At 33.8% G+C, this 24,780-nt stretch overlaps 1 protein-coding gene across 1 annotated transcript in view; it reads left to right on the top strand.

Moving 5' to 3' along the window:
- DNAH8 (dynein axonemal heavy chain 8) overlaps window positions 1-24,780 on the top strand; it is a gene marked incomplete at both ends in the record, with an annotated part of 113,127 nt that overhangs the window by 56,761 nt on the left and 31,586 nt on the right. Inside the window, 18 exons of the mRNA XM_082276731.1 lie at window positions 1,941-2,178; window positions 3,124-3,266; window positions 3,820-3,954; window positions 6,055-6,177; window positions 7,160-7,373; window positions 8,370-8,479; window positions 9,138-9,301; window positions 12,345-12,537; window positions 12,975-13,097; window positions 14,768-14,898; window positions 15,228-15,381; window positions 15,810-15,974; window positions 16,540-16,766; window positions 17,154-17,272; window positions 19,979-20,082; window positions 20,937-21,113; window positions 22,453-22,620; window positions 23,801-24,013. Coding sequence (XP_082132857.1) covers window positions 1,941-2,178; window positions 3,124-3,266; window positions 3,820-3,954; window positions 6,055-6,177; window positions 7,160-7,373; window positions 8,370-8,479; window positions 9,138-9,301; window positions 12,345-12,537; window positions 12,975-13,097; window positions 14,768-14,898; window positions 15,228-15,381; window positions 15,810-15,974; window positions 16,540-16,766; window positions 17,154-17,272; window positions 19,979-20,082; window positions 20,937-21,113; window positions 22,453-22,620; window positions 23,801-24,013 — 2,901 coding nt within the window. The remainder of the gene's footprint in view (window positions 1-1,940; window positions 2,179-3,123; window positions 3,267-3,819; window positions 3,955-6,054; window positions 6,178-7,159; window positions 7,374-8,369; window positions 8,480-9,137; window positions 9,302-12,344; window positions 12,538-12,974; window positions 13,098-14,767; window positions 14,899-15,227; window positions 15,382-15,809; window positions 15,975-16,539; window positions 16,767-17,153; window positions 17,273-19,978; window positions 20,083-20,936; window positions 21,114-22,452; window positions 22,621-23,800; window positions 24,014-24,780) is intronic.

Here is a 24,780-nt window from a genome sequence, read left to right as displayed (position 1 = left end):
GTGCAGAAGCCCTGTACCTCATCAGCCTCCTGATTTGTTGGGTCTTATGTGTCTTTAGTAATTGTAGGATTCAGGACATGCTGCTTCTGTTCAGGTCATGCATTTTCAAAAATTACAACCAAATCAAAGCAGTTGCATCTGGCAGACTTGTATTTGAATTCTAAAGTTCAGTTTTGGATGTTCACCCAAACATGCACATATACCTGATTATCTGCCATTTGTAAGCATTCACAATTTAAGCTGCCTATTCATGTACAACAGCTTTATAATGGTTTAATACAAGTGTGATCTCATCTTTGCTTTCCTCCTTGTAATTTCCACTGACTTTCTAACTCTTTATGCATCCTCTGGCCCACTTCATTAGGTAGACAAATACAATTTATCTTGGGAGAGTCAACACCAGTTTTTTGTTTAGAGTTATCCTGCCTTATGAGCCTATTGGAAAATTCAGTAAACTTGTAGCTAAAGTAGATCTGATTGATAAAGTCAGCATGAAGGATGAAGGATCAAAGGTGCTTGGCATCGTTCTTTACCAGGGATTTACATGGATGCTAAATAGTCATAGCAGAAGATAGGAGATTCATTTCTAGATAAACAACTTATTGGAAGATAGGAAATGTGTGACTGGATTATCAGTTCTTAGGAAGGACAGAGGTTATCAGTGATCCTGAGGCACCTTTGCTGGGATCAGTGCTGTTCAAAATGTTCATAAACAATTTGGAAAAGTTTTAGGTGAAGAAATTTATTGATGATAGTAGATTATTCAGGGTATTAAGGACGAAACAACTAACCATGAAGAACTGTAGACAGACTTTATGAGACTGAATAAATAGGTAATAAAATGGCAAATGAAATTCAGTGAAGATAAGCATGAAGGAGTTCACACAGGAAGAAAACAAACTGTTCAATGCCGTGAATAGCAGACCTATGGGACATCTTGCCAAAGGTTGTAATAGGCAATAAAAGTTTATGTAGGCTTAAGACCATTCTTGGTATTTTCAGGGTGGAAAAAACCACATAGGATTATAAAACCAGAAAAAGTGTGCATTGTTCAGAAAGTCACAAGCCCATGAGGGTACCAACAGGAAGTGCTACCCCAGCACCACCACAGGCCAAGAGAGATTTTTTGCTTTTACTCTTCTCCACTTTTGGTCACTATTGCAAACGAGATGCTGGGCAAGCATTAGAAGTATTACTTCCCACCCCAAGTATGAGATGCAAGACAGCATAAGGAGTACTAATTCCAAGAGCTGGCTGAAAATCTGTTTCACTGTTAAAAAGATGTATTTTGAAACAATAAGCTGGACACTGTATAGAAGGGGAGTAAAATGGGGTTACCTAAAACAGTCAAACATCTGAATGCATAAGCAGCATCACAGAATTGTAGATAGCAAGTTACTATTTTTCTAGAATCTGGACTCTAGTTCCTTAGAAACAGAGTGAAGCAATCACATAATAGAATAGTTTAATCTATTTTTTAAAAACAAAAAAAAATAGAAGTTTATGTGATAGATACATAAATTGGCCATAATTGAGATAAATGCATCAGATGCATGCTGAAAATTCTTCCATGCTTAAAACCAGAAAGAAATGGCTATGCTTCACCTACTCTTGGAGTTCCGAATATTATAAAGTCCCTTAAAAAGCTGTTTTGTTCCCCTAGCTCATAAATTATATTTCTTATGTAGGCATAACTTAAAACGATAATTGCCTTTGATCAAATTGCCTAAGTAATTTTGAAAATTTTGTCCAGTTTTATATAGCTATCTTTAATAAATTTTTTTTGGTTTGTAGTTCTAAATTTTATGTTTGGGGATTTTTTGTAATCTGTATTGATTTAAATTTTGAATACATGTAAATAATGCATGTGCATACATATATAGGTTAATAAAAAGTGATTATGTAATATTTTCTAAATGCATATTTTAAAATATTTTCAGTCTATTAATCTTCTGGAGGGCTTGATTCCTTTGAAGGAAGAACGTGGTGTATCACCTACACAGAATCTGCAAAAATTGTTCAGCTTTGCAATAATGTGGAGTTTAGGTGCCCTTCTGGAGCTGGACAGTCGAGATAAACTTGAAGCCTTCATCAGAGCTCATGATAATAAATTAGACTTACCAAAAATCTCCCCTGGCACCAATCAAACGATGTATGAGTTTTATGTTAGTAAACACGGTAAGAAAAAGAACCAATATTGCTTTTGATACTGTAATTTTAAAACTCTGTTACTCCTTTAGTCCTTATTATACAATCATATGAGTTGTTTGACAGTGTAGTACCAGCACATCTGTGTAGGTCAGAGACAAGAGATAGAGCACCCACTGCTAACATTTTCTTATTTTTTTTTGTTTTAATTTCTTTCTTACAAATTACTTTTCTATTAATTTAGCCTGCCCACAATTTTTAGATAATTTGTGCTTAGGCTGGTTTAGTCTAACTTAGTGTTATTTTATGTTTAATTTTCTTACAGCTGGTAATTATTATTAAAGGAATAAAAATCTGATTTTAATTTTGCTTAGTAATTATTACTCATGTCTAATAATTGGTTATAAGTCTGAAAGGTTATAGAATTGTAAGAATAGTGAGATATTGTGATTCTTGATATTTTGAATAGTGTGCTATTTTCCAGAACAAATTTTTTAGTTTAACTAGCACACACAACCAATGTCACAAAAAACTTACTGTTATGACAGAGTATGTTCTCTTCTGAAGAAATTAATTTCTCTCATATCCAAATTCACTTCTTTTTTTTTTGCCAGCAGCATTGATTTAGTGTACACATATGCAATCCATATTCTCATGTTCTGTAATTTTTCACCAGCAGTGTGAGAATGAGTTTCTAGGTAAACATTCTTTTGTGTTTTTGTTTAGATAAGTATATATAAATTTAAGAAATATGTCTATATTTAGTAGGACTGTAGACTAATTACAGGTCATGACAAAGAATGTCCTTTGTTATGTGCATTTTTTAGCTGGATTTGAGAAAATATATCCCTTTTTATACTTTGTAGTATTATACCTATAATGTCTATTTTTAAAAATTATTTTATTAATGAAATGTTGGACATGATCTGAATATCATGGCACTTTCCACTTTTTTTTTTTTTTTTGTCTTTTCAGGTAACTGGGAGCACTGGAGTAAAAGAGTTCAGGAATTTGTTTATCCAACAGATCATGTCCCAGACTATGCATCTATTCTGGTTCCAAATGTTGATAATACCAGAACTCAGTTTTTGATAGACACGATTGCAAAACAAAAGAAAGTAAGTACTGGATTACTTATTTAAGTATATACCTACCATATGAAATAATTTTAAAACTACTTAAAAAGTAACTGTATTTCACAATCATTCTTCATCTTCTCTGTCTCTAGTCATTGCTTCCCACGTGCATCATTATGTTGTTTTATTTTTATTTTCTTAACATGGATCCTCTGTAATTATTTCTGTGCATGAAAAAAATTTTAAAATATAAAGGAAGGAATTTACAAGAAGCCTTCTTAGGGTCATCCACTAAAGGAGACTGTTGCAGTGGATGTGTTGGAAACTGGAAGTAATCAGGCAACTGGAAGAAAATCCTCTGTCACACTGTTGCTTCTTCCTTTCTCCTTTAACTCTGCAAAAAATTTTCTTGGAGGATCCATGTGGGAAGAAAAAACATGGTTTCAGTGCATATGGAGACACAGGAAAAACCTATCAGAAGAATGTATCATTTAAAAATAGACACAGAAACTATTCTTTTCTCAAAAATAAGTCTGTTACGCATATATAGATATAAGTTTTGATATTACTTACGTGATTTAAATATCTGTTACAGGCTGTTTTGCTTATAGGAGAACAGGGGACTGCAAAGACAGTCATGATTAAGGGATATATGAAGAAATATGACCCAGAAGAGCATTTGTCAAAAAGTCTGAACTTTTCATCTGCCACAGAACCATTTATGTTTCAGGTAAAAGTATAGATTTTAAATATCTTGCATACCATTTCCTTGCTAAGTGTATAAAGGGTACTTAATTCTGATGATAAGTGATTTAGACTTAAATTCTAAAGATCTTTTTCCTCTAATTCACTTCAACACTTCAGAAAATTCTATTAAAAGTAGTTTTTGCAGACCATAATAAAATATAGCCACTCACATAGAGATACATATATTCATGATTGCTGTGTGGTTTTTCATCATGGAATTCTAAGAATCAATTTTTTTACTGAAGACCTTTGATTTTCTTTTTGGATTTTGGGTAATACTTTGTTTTTTTTCCTGATTCTTTAGTATATAGCGTTAATTTTAATTTTTGTTAAATAAAGAACAGATTTCAACTTACAGATAATTGTATTTTTCCCCAGCTCAGGAGTTACTACATCATCAGAAATTCAATCTTTAAAGACCTTTAGCATGACAACTTTGTAGAAAGTTCTCTTTCCCAATGTAACTGGTAAAAATCGATATAAATAGAAAAAAATGCTGTACATAGATTTCTCAAGTGATTGAAAGGATATTTTATAACACTGTGTTATGATTTGTTATTACTAATTTGCTAGGATGTGATTCTTTAAGTTGAATTGGCTTCATTACCAATTCAATGCAATGAATTCATGGTGAAAAAGCTCTGGTAGGAAAAATAATTCATTCTGGAATATTTCTTGATTGAAAAATCTATTTGTGGAATAGGTCTTACAAACTCCATTCTGAAATCAGGCATATTTTCTAAGAAGTTAATATAAATGTTAAGAAAATGGTGAAAAATAATGGATTATACTCCTACATTTAAAAAAATTCCAGACTCCCAGAATGCCTGCTGGATTTTTCCCACCAGGTATTCTTATGTATAAGGTGTCAGTCGTAGTTTGTGTCAAAATGAGACAGAATAAGGCAGCCATCCTTTCATGCATGCAAGGCTTATTGAACAGTCAGTATCTCATTCCAGTGTCCTTCACCAAGCGTATTATGGGTCCTGAGAACAGTAATGTCTTGAAAACACATCCCAGGCTTGCTTCTCTCTGGTACAGAGGGTGTGTGAGAGGACCTTGGTGTGTCTTGTCTGCTGCAATCCTGTAGCACCTCAGAAGAGGGCCTCTCTTAGCAGCGAGTTAGCTCAAGACATGGTTCACTCTGCTGGTTTCCAATGGAGAGATGGAGCAGAAACAGATTAAATGCTTCTAATCACTTAAAAAAGTTACACTCAAGATATTATTTTTTTTTCATTTTGATTCAGCATTCTGAGGATATTTGAAAGATTGTGTGATTTTAGACTCATTAGATGTGCTACAAAATTCTTGATTTCTTATGTAATCACTTAGCAGTTTCTCTTTTTGACCTTATTCACATATTCTCAGTCTGTATCTTAAAATACTCATTAATATCCTGTTGTAAAAATGCAACAAAAACATATGTTTGGACAAAACGTATCTATTTTCTGTTTCAAAAATACTACTAATACTTTTATCTTTATGACAGCACATGCTACATTACTCATATAGGATAGCAATTGTGCTTTTAGAGAGAAAACATTACTTGTCCAAGGAAAACATCTGGTACCATCTTGTAAGGTGGTTTTTTTCTGTCATTGTTTATGTATCTTTAGAAAGACTGTAGAGCTGTAGAACTCTGAAGAAACATTTCAGTTATATTTCAGTGTTACTTGTCTATTGCATCCTCTTTCTTGCCACAAAAATATTAAAATTCTGCATTGCATCACTCACAAGACATCTGGGAAATCATATCAAAAGGATTCTAAGTTGCCTCTGTGTGTTCTCTAGTTGTATTGCTAATATTAAACAATTGATATTAGTTAGGGGAATTATAATGCTGATAATGAAAGATTAAGTTCTAAGTTTGGAAACTTTTTAAAAAGTTCTCTAGTATCCAGAGGCAGGTTGCAGAACAGGAGTTGGATTCCTTAGGAATCAGGTCCCTTAATATTAGAATTAAAGATGAAACTGCTAACAAAAAGATGGAATCATTGGCTTAGTGCTTCAGCAGGTTTTTCAACAATGCATTTTAAATATTGTTGCTTTAGATATAAAATGAGATCTCTCTTTACTTTTCTAGAGGACAATGGAGAGTTATGTGGACAAACGTGTTGGAAGTACTTATGGACCTCCTGGGGGCAGAAAGATGACGGTTTTTATTGATGATATCAATATGCCATTTATCAATGAATGGGGAGATCAGGTAAACTTTTTTGATTACTACTTACTCTTAAAAAGTGCTTTTTCTATATATACACACATGGGAATCAGTGGACTCCTTAAATATTTTAATTGACTCTTAATTATTGGAAATGCTTTCTAATTATGGTACACACACAAAAAAGAGAGTAAATTAGATTTTCTGATGAGATGTAATATAGTGATGTCATATTTTACATAATCTCCACTTCCTTATTTTTGTAAGACTAAACAAAAATCAGCACTAAGTAAGTAAAAAGTAGCATATTATCGATTTCAAGATTGACATTTATCTGAGAGCACCAATAAAGAAATTTCTGCCAAGTGAAAGTACGATGCCTTGGAGAGAGAAATAAAGGATGTGAAAAATTCAAGGCCTCCACTAGGTCTCACATTATGGCCCCAAGACATGGCTGAAATATTTTTAATGGGATAATGCTTTGTGATTGGTGCTACATATCATGTTGGTTTTGGTGGGGTATGTGAGCACATACATAAGGCTAGCTGAATATCGTTGGAGCAGTTGCTGTGGGGCAAACTCTGGAGCTGTAGAGTGGAATGTAGAGTGAATAACCTTTCCAAAATAAACAAAAAAGAATCAGTGGTTTTGCTTCAAAGGAGGCCCAAGAGCAAACTGAAAAGTGTAATTTGAACAACTGTAGCTGATTGTCCAGCAACAAAATAAGAAACAAAATTTTTTTTCCCCTAGTTTATTGCTTTAATTTTGTTTAGTTCAAAAGAATACAAACACATTTTCTTGATATTATATGGCAGTAGAGCTCTGAAACTACTTTCCTGCCATTTAAAATCACATAAACCAAGATTTTCCATGTGACAAAGGAATGTAGATTAATCTGTTTTTAGGTTAAGGTGACAGTACCTCTCTATGGATTAATAGAATTACAAAAGGAAGTTAAATTATCATGGTGTATTTTCTTCTTTTCTTGCATAAATTTCTAATTTGTACAACTTTAATAAATTTACAGATAACAAATGAAATTGTCCGTCAGATGATGGAAATGAGAGGAATGTACAGCTTGGATAAACCTGGAGACTTCCTCACAATTGTAGATGTACAAATAATAGCAGCAATGATACATCCTGGAGGAGGCCGCAATGATATTCCCCAGCGTTTGAAAAGGCAGTTTTGTGTATTCAACTGTACATTGCCATCCAATGCATCCATCGACAAAATTTTTGGTACCTTTTTCTCTTGTTTTAGTATAATCTATTTCCTTTCATAATGGACTTAAAATTTATAAAAGTATGCTCTCTTTCTCACTTTCATAACGCAATTCAGCGTTCTTCCAGTAAAACAACTGAAGCTGTGGTACAGCAAAAACAGTGCTGTGGAAGAGAAATGAAACCCTTTAAATGCTTGTCTTTTAATAAATATTAAGGCAAACTGTTGAAAAAGTTCGATGACTTCGGCGGGGGAAGACATTGCAGACAACCAATGTGATTGATGAAGCAAGCTCTGTCTATTAGCAATCCAGAGGCACTTATATAGTATACGAGCTTGTTAACTCTTAATTGGCTTAAAACTTATCAAAGCGCATTTCTGCTTCTACATAATTAGACTACATTGGCAAGCTTCTACAGTTATGTTATGATTAAAGAATTCAGAGTTCACCCTCCCTTCTCCTGGTCAGTACATCTTATCTGCACAGCTGCACATCCTCAAAACTCCCTTTTTGTTCTCAGGCCTGTTTCTCACACAGGTGCTTTCTCATGGAGGTTTTTTCTCATAAAGGCCTTTGCTTGCAAGCTTTTGCTTGTACAGTTATTGATTTGTTCCCTTTATCAATGATCCATGTCCCTGATCCTCTAATCATTTTGCAACAGCAAACAAATATTAATAAAGTAATGACATCTCCTGGAAGACTATGACTACTGCTGTTTCTATGTAGGTTAACATTCCACCTCTGCACTCTCTGAAGTGCACTCTCGCTAAATTTCTCAATTCTGGTAGCTCTGTCAATACAGGATATGGTAGAAAGCCAGCCCTTACTGCCCAATGTTTCTATACCAAGTCAGAAAAGCCACAGACAGCAGAGAAAAATAATTCCATCTGTAATTTAAAATTATATTTTATCAGTTAATGTTTTAAATGAGCACCTATTTGTCTTGCTCACAACCTACCCTATTGTATCCTACAACCTTAGATTAGTTGTTTATTGCATTTTATATTTTCAGGTATAATTGCCTGTGGATACTTTCATCCCTGTAGAGAATTCAACCCTGAAGTATGTGACCTAGTGGAAAAATTGGTCTCAACAGGTAGAATATTGTGGCAGCGGACAAAGGTATAAATTCAGGGAAGGTTTTATCTCTGAATAGAGTGACTATTAGTTTAATTTAGGCAACTATTCCCTAAGATTGTACCTATAAGAAAACCCCAAATAAAAAACAAACCACCCCAAAAAACAAAAATACCACCTCTCTCCCCCCCCACCCCCCCAAAAAAAACCCAACCAAACAAAAAAAACAACAACAAAAAAAGAGATAAGAAAACAAAGAAAGATGGGCTCTACAACGTTTTGGAGATGAAATCTGGAAAATATCAGATTTCAGTATACAGGACAGATGAATGGAAATACCAGCCCACTCATTCCTATAAGTTAATTCATGTTACCCAAAGCTTTAATCTCCATAGCTCCGGAACAGGGAGTGAAATTCTTTGCAAATTATAATTTTTAATTTATAAAGCCAGAGCAACATGTGAAACAATTACATGTTGTAAGTCTTGGCGTTTCACATTTAGAGATATATCCTGCTTTCAAAAAATTAGATACTCTTGGTGATTTCTTATAAAGAGTTTTCCCACAGTGTTATGTGTGAAAATTAGTATTTTTGTTATTTTTATGTTTTATATGTGTTATTAATGATAAAGTTATAAATTTTATTGGTACTGATTCTTTCTAGATGTTAGTGATTTTGAATATTAACAGTATTTTTCTTTAGGCAAAGATGTTACCTACACCATCAAAATTCCACTACATCTTCAACCTTCGAGACCTTTCTAGAATTTGGCAAGGAATGTTAACTATAAACGCAGAAGAATGCAAAACCATCACTGTCCTTCTAAGACTTTTTAAACATGAATGTACCAGAGTAATTGCTGACAGGTATAATAATTATAGCATTTTATATTTAGTAGGTTTAGCCATTTACTTCATTTATGCACATACATCTGTAAAACTTATAAATATGATAAAACTTATTAGGCCAATATGAAAAATTTTATCTTATTTTACATGCAGTCTGCATTGGGGTATTATTCCAACAAATATCATGCTATGTCCTCATAGATTAACCCAGTAACTGGATGGAAAACATCAAAATATGAACATATTACATATTGCAACCTACTTTTTTTTCCCCTTTGGCTGCACTCAGCCAATTCCGCTGTAGAAAAGAGAACTTTATGGTGTCCTAAATTTATACACATAGGATAATTTAAAATTGCTTTGCTCTCCTTACAGAAACAAACAGGATTGTATGCTTATGACAAAAATTGGCCCATTTCCTATAAATCTCTTTCAAAATATTCATAAGACAGATATAGCTATAACCTGTATGTCTTGGAGATCAGTATTATTTTTCTGTTCATTGTGTTTGAATTTCTTGTGAAATTTTAGATGTAGCACTATAGCTGCCACTAAAAACCTGACACATACCCACTACTACTGTGAGTAGTTATAGTTAATACAGTTTTTTCTCACTCTGATGCCCTGAGGAATGGCCTTCATAATTTTTATAAAGTAATGTTTTATACTTAAAGCATTAAATTTTAATATTGACTCCTGGAAACATTTATGTGGATTTTCTTACGCTTCATTGACTTTATAAAGCTATCACAAAGTGAAAGGAATGACAAATATTTTGCCGTGGACACAAGAGGGCATTTTAGAGTGCTTTTGCTTTTAGTTACACCTAAGAGGTTTTGAATTGAAAAGTCATCAGGCATTACTGGCCATGACCAGAATGTTCTCAGTATTCAACATAGCTGCAAAACTTTCAGATGGAATTTATCTGTTTTAAGATGTTGTCTACATAAATGCAATCTGGAGTAGATGACTTGGCATGGTAGCAGGCAAGATTAATAATATAATAATTACATTGTATTCAAGCAGTCAGCCTTAATTGTATTATTCAATTAATTTGTCAACATAAAGGAAAGAGATATAGAAGAAAGATAAGGAGTTCCATCTCTGTTTTTGAACTATAAGAAGGACAAAGGGAAATACTCCTAAGTATATGCTGATATGTGGACTTTGGCATATAGTCAGTAGAAACAGAAAAAACCCTCAATATAAAAAACTTTGAGATGAATTGCACACTGCCAAAACTGGTGGATAAAACAACTGCCCTCCATTTCATGTAAATGTTAAGAAAAACTCCAAACAAAATATAGACCATTGTCAAAAAGTTTTGTTTACCATCCCTGCCTGTATCTTCTAGAATGCCTCATTTTCTTTCAGGAGAGCTCTGTCAGCTGACAGAGCTCATCTCTTTTTTCCCCAGAAGGTGCATTAACAAACTTGAGTTAAGAGCCAAGGACGATTGCTGTTATTACCAGTTTCAGTATCCCAGACGAACCATAATCTTGCTCACTTTTTCCTCTCCTAAGATACAGATGCTGAGTTCAGAAAATGCATGCAGGAAATGTAAAAGGAAACCTTATTCATCAGCTGCCAAGAATATAAAAATAAAGGCCAGACTTTTCTGCTGACTTAAAAAGTTATTTCTCTGTAATCGGAGAATGCCCATTCACTGCCAAATATTAGCAGTGCTGATATTTCTAACTGTCTGAGCTACCATATATTATACAAACTTACACATTGGCTAAAATTCATGTCTATACATTTACATGTGCAACAGAGTGCTGTTGCTATAAGATGGGGGGAAATGTTTAATTTTAATTTAAAGCTTGGATCCGACCCACTAATGCAGAAGTATCATACAGAATCATACAGTGTATTATTTTCCATTTCAAAGTTGGTAGCAATATCACTGGCATTTATTCATATGTTCATATAATTTTTTAATTTGTTGTGGTAAATCTAAAAATGCATGGAAGATTTGTATTTTTACAGATATGTTATATACTGGAAAGGGGGAGAGAGAGAGTGTAGTCATGCAGTCCCTGCTCCCATGCTGATTTTAGATTTCCTAGTGGTTAATATTATAATGTCATTACTAAAAACCTCCAACAATAGTGAAGTATATAATGCATATCTAGGCTGTCTCTATAACAGTTCTTCAGTATAGCTTGTCTTATTTGAAAACTCAGAGCACTGGGCTTCTTCACGTTCATTCTACTTTCCTCTCAGTTGTATCACTGAAAACAAAAAGAAGTAAATATATGGGAATTCTTTTTTTCTGTACTTTACATTCACAGTTTGAATTAGCTTTTTCTGTGGACGAGGTGGTTCTTGTCTTTTATGTTTGCCAGTTACTCCTAAGTAGCATTCTTCATTGCTTCACAGATAATCACAGCCACAGATAAGCACAATAGTCAAAGGTCTAATCTGTGTTAAAATCAGATTGAACCTGTTAAGGGAAGCAGATAAAGCTGTTTACACAATGAAATGTAGTCACTAGTATCTGTTTCCAGACTTTCATTAGTCCCCTCAACTCCAAGGCATATTCCTCTCTGCTAATTCTGGGTTTTGGTGCAAGAGGTGCTGAGAATGGAGTCAGGTTGTAGTGGCATATATTACCTTCCTTTTACTTGTCTCATTGCAGTTTCATAGCCAGTGCTACGATACCATAAATTACACTGTTCTCCTGCAGGCTGAAAGATGATAAGGCTCACTTAGCAATGGTTATTTGGGAAAACATTCACTCTTTTTCATCCTTTCTCATCTGGAAAATTAAATGGTCTGTTGTTTTCTTGTTTTAGGTGAAAGTTGGAAAATCAAATTATTTTGTTTTGTATTTTATGTCACTGACTATTAAAGTATGGAAGCATTTGATTTCTGTGAATGTTGCCTAATCTGTTTTTGTGACTGCTGTGTAGTATGTATTGTCTAATATGTATTTTTCTTTAAAATGTTTCAAGCTATGTCTTTTTGTTTTGGTTTTTTGCTTAGTATTTAATTACCTGCTTTCTCTCTATATAACTAGAAAAATATTTTGAAAGTTGTACTAATTTATGGGTTTTAGGTTTAATACACCCGAAGATACAGCCTGGTTTGAAAAAACTATTGATAAAACAATTGAGGAATATGTGGAGGCAGATTTAAGCGAAGTTCTCCAAGCTGAACCCTATTTTGTAGATTTTTTACGGGATGAGCCTGAAGCAACTGGTGAAGAACCAGAAGACACTGAGCTTCAAGCACCAAAAGTTTATGAGGAGGTATTTCATTTTACACATAAAATACTAGGCACTTAAATTTTCCTTTAATTATTAAGTATGTTATATTGCTGAAGTCATATAATACAGAAATTTTTTTGAATAGCTATCACATTTTTTTGGTGAAAATATATCTAGATTTTCCTGGTTAGCATGCAATAGATCATTTTAATGATGTTAGATTTAATAATGACATATAAATGTGGTTTATTTGTTCCTGTTCTCCTTGCTTCTTTTTTTTTTTCCCCACCACTAGCAAAAAAATTTTGCTTGAACACAACTAAAATAATTATGGTGAATTGGCAAGATAATATCATTGCACATGGCCAACACATAAAAATGAAATTTGTGTAAAAATATCAGTACAGTTTTAAAATTCTGAAGAGCCATACTAGTGTTGTTATGGATTTTTTTTTTTTTTTTTTTTTTTTTTTTTTCAGGTTCCAAACTATGAATTTCTTTGCAAAAAATTGCGGGCGTATCAGGGACAATACAATGAAAATATTAGAGGGTCATTTCTTGATTTGGTGTTTTTCAAGGATGCAATGACGCATCTTATTAAGGTTTGGTATTGCTATTTTTTTATTACTTTAGCTGTTGCAACAGTGTTCCTTACTCAGGCAAGCTTTTCTTAGAGGGTACATTGTGAAAAGCTTTTCTTACCCCCAAACTGCTTTGCCATCTTTGCCTGGTAATTTTCAAGAACTAGCGAAGAGCGACAGTCATTTTACTTGTTTGCATGTTTTATAATAAATTCCTTATTTAAATATCCGTTTAAACTTCTATGTATTCACATGGATGAAGATTTTCCTCGATAGGAAAGGTGAGCCCATAAATAAAGACATTTATAATGCGTATATGAAATTATTTTTAATTGTTTAGAGTTCAGAGAACACTTCAAATGTATCTGTACCTGACAGGGGACCAAAACAACATGAGGTAGGATCTGATTGGATGAGAGATGTGAAAAGAAATATAAATTAGGGCTGCAATAGAATCAGTGTGTAGGGTTGAATTTAGGGTAGTGTGTAGATTTCAACTAACAGTCATTTGTTCTCCTATTCAGAAAGGAATATATAAGAGAATTCATCTGAAGTCAAAATCTAATTCATGGGGGTGAAATAAAGGCAAAGTATGAGATTTGTGTCTCAGGTTTCAGGAGTGTTATCTCAGGAATTGCTTTGACTGGATTTGACTGGTCTGATTACTGAAAGACGCACAGAAGTTGCAGTGAAACAAAAACAGAAGAAGGTGTTTTGTTCTTCTCTAGTTGACCTCAAATGAAGTAAATGTTTCTTTGCTTTGCATTTAAACAGAAGTAAACAAATTTCTTTTTAAATATAGTTCACATGACACTAGGTGAATTTCAGAAGACCTTGAAAATCTCTGACATTCCATTTTTATTGGCAAGTTTTAGCCAGAATATCCTCAATATGCAATTAGAGACAGCAGGGATCCTTTTTACTACCTAAAGTGACAATTAATCTAGTCACCCTCATAATTTCATATTTAGACTTTTTAAATATAGTTATCTGGATAGGCTCAGAGGGAAGTGTGCAGTAAGCTAAAATTTTATAACAGATAAAAATGAATGTATTTCAAAGACTTGATGTAGATGCCAATCTTTCGCATTTTGTGCATAATTTACATGTGTACCAAAATAAAACATAAAACCTTAAAAGTAATAGTGCACTAATGTATCATAAACCCAAAGAAGATGTGTCAAGAAGCAATAGAATAGTAAATTTGTAATTCTACTTTAGTATCTGGGAGACTTGGTAAGAAAACGATCACAAAGGAAATGTTGAAAGTAGGTAGAATAGAAGATAATGTTAAAGGATAGTTTAACTGTGTTCAAATCTTTCAGACTCCTAAAATTAGGAATGTGGTGTTTGTTCTTCTAGCTGAAGTTTTTTTATTGATATTTTTAAACACATTCAGGATGGTGCCTTCAACATAAACTGGAGCTCAGAATGTCCCCTTTCATGTATTTAAATCCTATGTGTAACTGATTATAACCATCCTGTATTCTTATACGCAGCTTCTTCATTAGCTGCACTAAATTCCCAAAGAATTTGCAAGTGTTCTTCAGAGGAAAAATTTTCTGCAAGTATCCTTTTAATAATTTTTACATTGTATTATAGTAAATTAAGTGTAAAGCATAATAGATTTTTACTTTTGTTAACTAATATTTAAATATTAGTGATATTTTTCTTTATTATTTCCTTTATAGATTTCCCGGATTATTCGGACAGCATATGGAAATGCTTTACTTGTTGGAGTTGGTGGTTCTGGAAAACAAAGTCTTGCAAAGTTAGCCTCCTTCATTGCTGGCTATAAAATATTTCAGATCACTTTAACCAGGTAAGAAATGCAAGAAATATATAAATCACGTTCATGGTATTGCTTTGTCTTTACATGGCCACAGATTTTTCTCCCTTTTTTCTTCTTCTTTATTTTCATTCTGTCACCATTTGAAAAATATTGAAAACAATACACTCTTATCTGGTTTGTACACGACATTGGAATTATTTTGACTTGGAAAAGGTAGACCATGTGTTAGCTATTCCTGCACCAAAATATGTGTATTTACAAAGGATGTTTGCAATGTCATTTATAAAACACTATAATCCAAGGAGAGTGGTATTCTGAGTTGTTCTGAATTAACAGGTAATGTTCCTTATTTCTCCTAGATCCTATAATGTAACCAATCTGTCAGAAGATTTAAAAGAGTTATATAGAACAGCTGGACAGGAAGGACAAGGCATCACCTTTATTTTCACTGATAATGAGATAAAAGAGGAGTCATTTTTGGAATATGTAAATAATCTGCTGTCTTCAGGAGAGGTAAGGGTCTCAGCCTGACAGGCAATGTGCTTTAGAAGCAGGGTGCTTTTCTCACTACTTTATTTATTTTGGTAGTACATTGTAGAGTCAATAATGATTAAAATATTTCAACTTTTTAAATAAGGAGGGCTCTGAATATGTAGTTTCTTTATTTCAGTGTAAGGCAGAAGAATATAAAAGGAGCTGTGGTTAGTATTTCAGTAGCCTTTTTTTAAATGATGATTTGGTTGCCAGTCAAGTTCTGTGCTCTTCCAGAGTTAGACTTCTTACTTTTCAATGGAGTTTCATAAGTCTAAACCTGTGGTTTTTAGTCTAAACTGTGTGTATGCAGAGAGAGGGAGAGATACAGATGTAAACAGGCAATCATTCATAAAGTCTGTAACAATTACATCCATGCAATTAATTATCGATTTTTATTTCATAAAAAGATTTCTAATCTATTTGCTCGGGATGAATTGGATGAAATCACCCAAGCATTAATACCTGTGATGAAAAAAGAGCTTCCTCGGCATCCTCCTACCTTTGATAATCTTTATGAGTACTTTTTAAGTCGAGCAAAGAAGAACTTGCATGTTGTCCTCTGCTTTTCTCCAGTAAGTTTTTTCTACATATCTGTTTTCCTCTCTTCCATTAGCAAACTTGCCTGTATGGTGTAAGAGAATTATTCAAGTTTTGTATTTTTAAGGAAGTTCAAGATGCATAAAAAGATTACTGAAGTCTAATTGCAATTGCTGAGGTAATAAAAGTAATAGTACAGCTGTGAGAACTTAACAGCAAAATACTTAAAAATTAAATAATTTCTTACAAGTTTTAAGTGGTTTTATTTTTTTGCTCCCACATATCCTTCCCTAATACACATCAGTGGATGTATTTTTGTGAAATTCTTGCTTGTTACTGGAAAAGAGTATTCTACTGGTAGTTAAAATATATTATTTGATGCTTCAAAATATTAAAACCATATATATTTGTAATGAACTTCTTTCTTCAAATTTCATGAATATTGAATGTTAGAAATTTAGCAAAACTCTATTTGAAGAGAAAAAAAATTGTGTTCTAAGCAGAAAATTATCAAGAAGAAAATAGACTATTTAGTTGTTTATACCAATTAAACACTTTCATTGACCTTATATTGCTAACAAACAGTGATTCTCTCTTCAGGTTGGTGAGAAGTTCCGTGCACGTTCTTTGAAATTTCCTGGTCTGATATCAGGGTGCACCATGGATTGGTTCAGTCGATGGCCCAGGGAAGCTCTCGTGGCTGTGTCCAACTATTTTCTTTCAGAATTTAATATGGTCTGTGCTCCAGCAGTTAAAACAGAAGTAGTAGAAACCATGGGTCTCTTTCATGATATAGTTTCAGAATGCTGTGAGAATTATTTCCAAAGGTAATATTTTCTACAAAGGCAATAAGTAATCCCAAAAATGTTGCTACTGATAGTGTTTTCTGAACTCGTGTTATATGTATCAATAAATGTATTTTAAGGCTAATAAAAAATAAACCTGCTATACCATTATATCCTAAGGCTATGAAAAATAATTGCTATTATATTGCAAATTCTTTGTCTTCATTCCCACTCTTCAATAGTCTTCAATATTGTCTATGTGGATAAAAACAATGTATCTAAAATAAGGGTTTGCATCATGAAGCAATCTGATTTTGAATGAATAAAGACTTGAGTTATAGAATTTTATCTTTTTTTTGGAAGTGATGAAATAGCTGTATATATCAAAAATACTTGTGAAGTTGATGTTGCCACTACGCTTTGGTTTAGGTATCGAAGACGAGCTTACGTAACACCTAAATCCTATCTCTCTTTCATCAATGGCTACAAGGAAGTTTATGCTGAGAAGTTAGATAGTATTAATGAACAAGCTGAACGTATGCAAACTGGTAAGCAAATACATTCCAAGTATGGTCTCAAATGATCTATGTTTTTAATTTTAGACTTCTTTTCCAGTGATCACTTATAATCAGTTCTAGGGGATCACAGTCCAAAAGTGGTAGCATATGAGGACTTCTACCAGACACTTCCCCAATCACAACCTCACAATGACTCTCTTGTAAAAATACCTCAAAGAAGCTACCAGCTTAACTATTCAGCTCAGCATAGTATTAAACTTTAATACGTGCAAATCAGAATTCGTAATAGAAAGTGGAACCTGAAAATGGACAGAGGTAGTATCTGATTTACTGGTCCAGAGAGAGGTAATTCTAAACAGTTATTAACTTACTTCTGGACTTGTCTATGGAAATTCTCACCGTGCAATCTGCGTGCTTCACAGGTGATTTATTTTGGATTTCTGCTGTAGAATGAGTAGTTGTTACTTGGGGTCATTTTATAGCTATGAATCTGAAATACAGAAAAGTATGGTTGAAATGTTCTTCAGACATATTTTGGATATCTGTTTGAAATTGCCTAATTTTTGGCATTAGTACTGAATTGTTTCAGAATACCAGTTTTCTGGTATTTCCAGTTTTCTCCAGTTTGAATCTAGATGTGCTTTTGTAAATCTCTAAAGTCAACTGAATGCCTTAGTGAACCTGGTCTTTATCAGAAAAGATATTGCATACTGATTCAATAGAATAAAGAATGCTACATGATAAGATTTTTCATACAAAGGTAAAGAATGTGGCACTTAGACAATGATTAATAGTAGAACTGATACCCTTCACATGGAGGAAAGACTAGAATAAGAATGTGTAGCTGTTTTACTCATAAACTCTTTGCTGAATTAGAGTGAACTGTAGAGGAGTACGTGATCCTCAATATTTGCAAACTGCTTAAGTGTTGCTCTGTGGATCTGTTGCCAGTTCTTGAAATCAGAACTTAGCCTCAGTCCACTTTGAGATGGGGATAAAGTCTGAGAACCTCGACGATTCAAGATGGTGGGATTGGCTTAGGTTTTCTTGATATTCTTTCTACAGTTTTTCTATTTCCAAAAATAATTCAGAAGTAGTAACATAAGCAGGTTCAGCACTGTCAATAAAATTTCATATATAGATTTTCATTGCCTCTGACATGTTATTACAAGTTCCTTGCATGTTCTGCTAAACAAAATGATTGTGTACTGGTGAACATGTGCATGGATATGTTCTACTGCAGCATCTTTATATCACTGATGCTTAGAAAACCATGTCTTTCAGCTTAAGGGCAATACAAATGCCAGTTAGAAAATATTCTAATTAGTTTCACTTGCACAGATGGTACTGCTGTAATATATCTTGTTGGAAGTGTGCAGGGGACCTGAATAAGCTATAAAGGTTTCTCGTTTATAATTAAATTCTTCAATTCTTTTTGATCTGCATATTCCTATCTTTTTGTCCATCTTTCCTTCTTCACACTTTAGGCTTGTAGGAGGGAAAAGTAAAGCAGCAAAGGGTATAGTTTTCCCTTTTGTGGCTTCTGGGTTGAAGATGCTGGATTGGTGGTGTAACTAGATAATGAAGATTTCTTCCAACCTTGATGATTCTGTGGTTCTGTAGAATGGCAGCTACCTAATCATGAGGCAGCTGTGTCAGAACAAGAGCTGTGCTGGGAGAGAATGCTTTTCTGTTTGCAATGTGATAGCAGAAAATTGGAGAGCTGTCACAGAGAAACATCACACATCAAATGTGTAGCTGCAAGGGTGTGCTGACTCAAGCCCTTAGGGAGAGAAGGCAATTGGAGGAATTACTTCCAGGGAACTTGTAGGATTTAAAGATTCAGTGATGAAGAAGAAAGAGTCTGGAGAGGCTTCAGAATGCAATGGGGAGCTCAGGAATGGCCAAAATATCTGTGCTCAAGTCTATGGGCAAGAGAGAAGAGAAAAAAAGAATCCATGGATGCATGGGACAGACTGAATAGATAATAACTATACAGGGAACAAGTTCATCTCTTTCTGGATGCTCTCAGGCACGTGGTGTGATTCTTGGGGTGTCCTGTGCAGGGCCTGGAGTTGGACTAGATCATCCTGATAAGTCCCTTCCAACTCAGCATATTCTGTGATACTATGATCCCATGAGCTGTTAGGCTGAGTGGTCTCTCTGCGTGGTTTCTTCAGCACTCAGAAGAGCTATGATGGGACTGGCCCTCAGCACATAGGTGCTTTTTCGCCCTCTCTGTCACCAGGAAAAAAAAAAGGCTAAACCCAGTATGTAGGAGCTGAAGGTCATAATCTAGATGTGATCTTTAGGTTCACTTTTGACTCCACTTCTTCCCAAATTTTTCTGGAAAGAACTCCCTTTTAGAAGGCAGTCATGGATCATTAAGTAACTTCTTCACGTAATGACACAATGAAGCATCATTTGGAATTTCTGATTGCCTCATGACTTTATGATGTAACATATACTTGACATAACTCCTTTTTTTTGTTTTCTTTTGAAAAATTAGGCTTATTTTTAATAATTTTGAGTCTCATGGAATTATTTATATCCATGAAAAGTGAATAGTAGGCACAGTCATGATAGTATGGCTGCTTACCCCCACTTTCTCTCCTTTACATAAAATTGAATGAGAACACAAGGTACAGAGCTTGAGAGATCTGGACTTAGATTGTATAATCTACCTAGGGGAAAAAAAAGTTTCTATATATCTGAATTTTATCTTTTACTTAATAGGTCTGTCCAAGCTGATGGAAGCCAGTGAATCTGTTGCTAAACTCTCTAAGGACTTGGCTATTAAGGAGAAGGAGCTGGCTGTGACATCTGTTAAGGCAGATAAAGTGAGTGTGAAACAGCACTGGAATATACATGTCTACAGTAACTTTAAAAATGCTATTACAGAATTTTCTCATAATTTGCAAAAATTTGCCTCATTGTCTAAAATGAGGTTTTACTCTCTCTCTAGCATGTTGATTCAGCATTTGCTTCTGAAAGTGAGGCACTTTAGAGTGCAGCAGAGGTTGAGTGCTTTCCTTGTTCTTCTCCCATTTCTTACCCACTCAGATAAGAATCAGATTTCAGATTTCATTTTTTTACATAGGTTTTTTTTTGTTTGTGCTTAATTGACATTATTAAATTTGGGCTTATATGTGCACTTACTAGCAGATAAGAGGTTAACATCATAATGGGACTTTTCTATTTCAAAATTCTTTAGAAAAATTTTCATCTCAGTGCAGTTTCAGATTTTGTCTTCTACATTAACAAGGTATCTGTGTATTCATGAGATTGGCGGTCTAGTAGAAATCGGGTTTCCAAAATGACTGTGTGGAAAGGTATGCAAGGGAATGGATCAATATAGGCATTCTGTTTTCTGAAAGATACCATAATGCTCTGATAGTGCATATTTAATATACACTGGAGAGTCAACTTTTGGCTGGTGATGACTAAGGGACTGCCTGCATTCTTCGAGGCCTTTAATCTTGTAAGAGAGAAATATATGACAGAAAGGGATGAAATTAAACTTCTCATGTCTAATTTTTATTCAATAGTTATATGATGCTCTATATAGTTAGCTATAGTTAGGGTTAAATTTATATATTTAATAGCTGTTACATACCTGTTTTATCTTGTGTCTCATAATCACTTGTTCCACCATTTTGATTTACAGATTTTATGTGTTTATTACCAATTCCAGGTATTAGAAGAAGTCAAAGAAAGTGCTGAAGCTGCAACTAAAATAAAACTTGAAGTCCAGGGTGTGAAAGATAAAGCACAAAGAATTGTAGATGCAATCGATATAGAAAAACAGGAAGCGGAAAGAAAACTGGAGGCGGCTAAACCAGCACTAGAAGAAGCAGAAGAAGCTCTGAAAGTGAATAAAAGTCTTAAATTTTTATTAGTATTATTTGCATCACCTGTGAGAGGCCAGAGCCACCAACACAAAGTTGCCTCTTGGTTTTGACTGCTGTCACCAGCCCCTCACTGTTGGTGGCCATATCTCTCATGACTACTCAAGGACTCACATTTTACCTTAAACACATAGGGACTATTTTGTATTTTTTTTTTTTCCTTCCATCCCAATACTTGATCATTATGAATGTGTAGATCTTTCCAAAAGCTACAGATGCCTTTAGGATATCTGTTATTCTGAATCAAAGAGAATACTTCTTGTGCTAACAGAATGTTTTAAATTCCAACTTAAGTAGTCATACCTGCCTTTTAAGACAAGCAAAAATCTATCTCTTCCTTCACCAAAAAACCCCATGCTTTTAGTTTTAAGAGAAACAGGAAACAAGGGGGATTTAAGGCAATCAGAATCAGGGTTCAGAAATCTGGAGGCAAAACTATGCTACATAATTTCATTATTCTGCTCTAAACAATTAAACAGTAAAAACTCTGAAATCAGAAATCAATAATGTAAGGCCTTCCATTTCAGTTATCAGAATTTATGTGACAGAAGTTTTTGAGTGGCAAAAGCAAAAAAAAGGAGCATTGTTTGCTCTTACACTGACATTTAGATCATGAGATGAATGAAACTTCCAAAAATGGTCACAAAATTCACTTACAAAATGTGTGGACTTAGAAAATGGTTTCTGCAATGTATCCATAACTACTCCTTCTAGGCAGGTAGTGGTATGTGTGTATTTTAAGACACAAATAACTGTTAGTTTTGTAATTTTTAATTCTTTATTAATTTTGTAATGGTTGTTGAACTAAGCAGAGTGTCAGTGATGGTGATGCTACTAGAAAATGAAGTTAAAAATGGTATCTTGTGTCTACAATAACTTAAAACTGAACAAAAATAGCTAAATCCATCTCAGAATAAACAATGATACTTAACTGCTAAAAATCTGAAATACTGTTTTATCAAGCAAACTGCTCGTAGTTAAGTCCTATACAATTTTACAATAAAGTTTTCTTTAAACACTTAGACTGACAAATCAAGTTAATGCTGTTGTATGTCAATTTGATTTTTGAATGATGTCTTTAATATTGGGAAGATTCTTGTCTAATGTTCATAGAAATTACCAAAGTTTCATGAAACTATGAAATTTATTAATTAGGCCAAGTTTCTCACTTTTTTGGTATGTATGTAATACAAATGTATCTCAGGGAAAAGTATTACAAACAAACATTAAAATCAATATATTTAATGGGAAAATAGAGTAATGGTATTGATGCAGGTTTTTATTACATCTTTCTTCAAACAGACCATCAGACCAGAGGATATTGCTACTGTTAGAAAACTCGCAAAACCTCCTCACCTGATTATGAGAATCATGGACTGTTGTCTGCTACTATTTCAAAAGAAACTGGATCAAGTGACCCTGGATCCAGAAAAGCCTTGCTGCAAGCCATCATGGGGAGAGTCATTAAAAGTAAGCAGAGTTTTCAAACAGTGTTTCTTAAACATCAGCAATAGCAATTTGCTTATCAGAGAACTTACGATGCTGGTTGCCCAAAACACGACAGAGTTTTATTAAAAGGCACACATATTGTTTTGAGATAAACTGTACCTATATGCTGTGTCTAACTGGTAGAAATAGTAGGTGAATTGCTTAGATACTTTTGCAGCAGAAGCTTTAGAGTTTCCTTGCCCTGTTCCTGGCACAAGGCCTGATGGCAAATAAAGAAATCATACGAGTCATGTCAACCATACATGAGATAAAGACATTCTGGGAAAGCTCTCTTTCTCTTTGGGAACTTGTAAGTTCACATTTAAATGGCCTTTTCTGAGCCTCTCAGGCTCCTTGTTTGTTTGACAGATTAATTGAATGACTAAGAGTATCTTTACCCATTCTGTGTTTCAATACTCCTGGCCCAAATTCCTTGGTCAGCCAGCCATCTTGTCCCTCTGGACTTTGATCTTCTCTCAGGATACACATTGATTTTCATGCCTTCTCCTGCCATTCTTTAAATTCTGTTCTCTACCTCTAGTAATGTATTAATACGCCAATATTAGTGCCTCAATATTTTTTTCATGCAAATGATGAAAATATATGTATATTAGATACAAAGAGTATCTAAAATACTTTTTATTTAGGCTTTTACAGTGAAAAAAAAAATCATCAAAACTTTTTATTTTCCACTGACATAATAAAATGAGATAAGCAGTTATTCCATGAATTGCCTTTAGAATGCTAAATATTTGTTAGAAAAAGTTAAACCCAATGATTTCGCTTTTCAGAATTTAGATCACATTTCACAAATGCATAGGCATTTTTTTAAGTTACATATATATCGCTGAGTCTTTATTTTGGTTAGTTTTTTTTAATTAAATGATGCTTCTTAAATGCTTTTAAAATGACAACACAGGAATATAGAAGATGGAAAGTACATCAGTAATTTTTGAACGTAGTTACTGGAGTATAATTGGTTAAAACTTCAAAATAATAGAAGGTGTGTGCGAGGAGTTACAACTGAATAGCACACTTATAACATTAACTATATTAATTAACTCTGTTTACAGAAGAATTTTAGGAAAACTTTTTAACAGTGACCTATGAACAAGACTTTGAATGTAAAATGTGTAAGTAACTCGTGTGTTGTTTTTTGTAGCTTATGAGTGGCCCATTCTTGAACAACCTAAGGAACTTTGCTAGGGATACAATCAATGATGAGACAGTAGAATTAGTCCAGCCTTACTTTGAAATGGAAGACTATACACTGCAACACGGTAAAAAGGTGTGTGGCAACGTGGCAGGACTCCTCTCTTGGACACAAGCCATGGTGGTATTTTATGGTGTTAACAGAGAAGTCTTGCCTCTTAAGGTAATACATCATCTCTTGCTTTGTCTTTGCTTACCATTAGTTTAATAGGATCCTACATATATATATATGTATGTATGTATGTATCTTTAGTCAGACATAATTGCCTGAGACTTTAGTGGCTAAAGATGGTAGAAGCAGAAAAAACCCTATTTTCTTCTTGATTCTAGAGAGAACACAGAAGAAAAAATTTAGCTTAGATTCAATTTGTGTGATCTGGTTTCCTGTGTATAGGCAAAGGTGTTTTTAGTCTTCGTTTTTATTATGTTATAATTACTTTACAATCATTTTCAAAATGTTGTACCAGGATCTTCATTCCTTCTCTAAAGGGTCTTGCAAACAGAGGTTTGCAGCTATTTTAGGTTCTTTGCTTTCCCCTGGTAACTTAGAGGCAGTGGAGGACTGACATCTTACCTAAGTATTGGCTTTCTAAAGAGCTTCAGAGCTCACATCAATAAAGTAGATACGTTGCAATAGTAGGAAGCAAAATAAGGAAAAAATTTTTAAGAGTAAATTTTTGCTTTAGTGTGGGTGTTCTTTTTCAGGTTTATGAAACTCAAAGGCAGTGATTTTTGGTTCTAAACCAAGTATTTAATCCTTAAATGTAGCACACTAAAAAAGAAAAAATAGTAAAAGGGGTGAGCACATGGAAATCCCAATTTTTTTCATATTTTTGTCAGTGTTAGAAATGTTATTTTCAGAAGCAACAGTAATACAGATGAATTATTTTTTAAAATTTAATTAATTTCCTGTGTTCGCCATAAATATCA

The sequence above is a fragment of the Coloeus monedula genome (assembly GCF_965178545.1).
Source record: "Coloeus monedula genome assembly, chromosome: 2".
Lineage (NCBI taxonomy): Eukaryota > Metazoa > Chordata > Aves > Passeriformes > Corvidae > Coloeus > Coloeus monedula.
The sequence above is the reverse complement of the archived record's forward strand: the minus strand, read 5'-3'. Positions and strand labels throughout refer to the sequence as shown.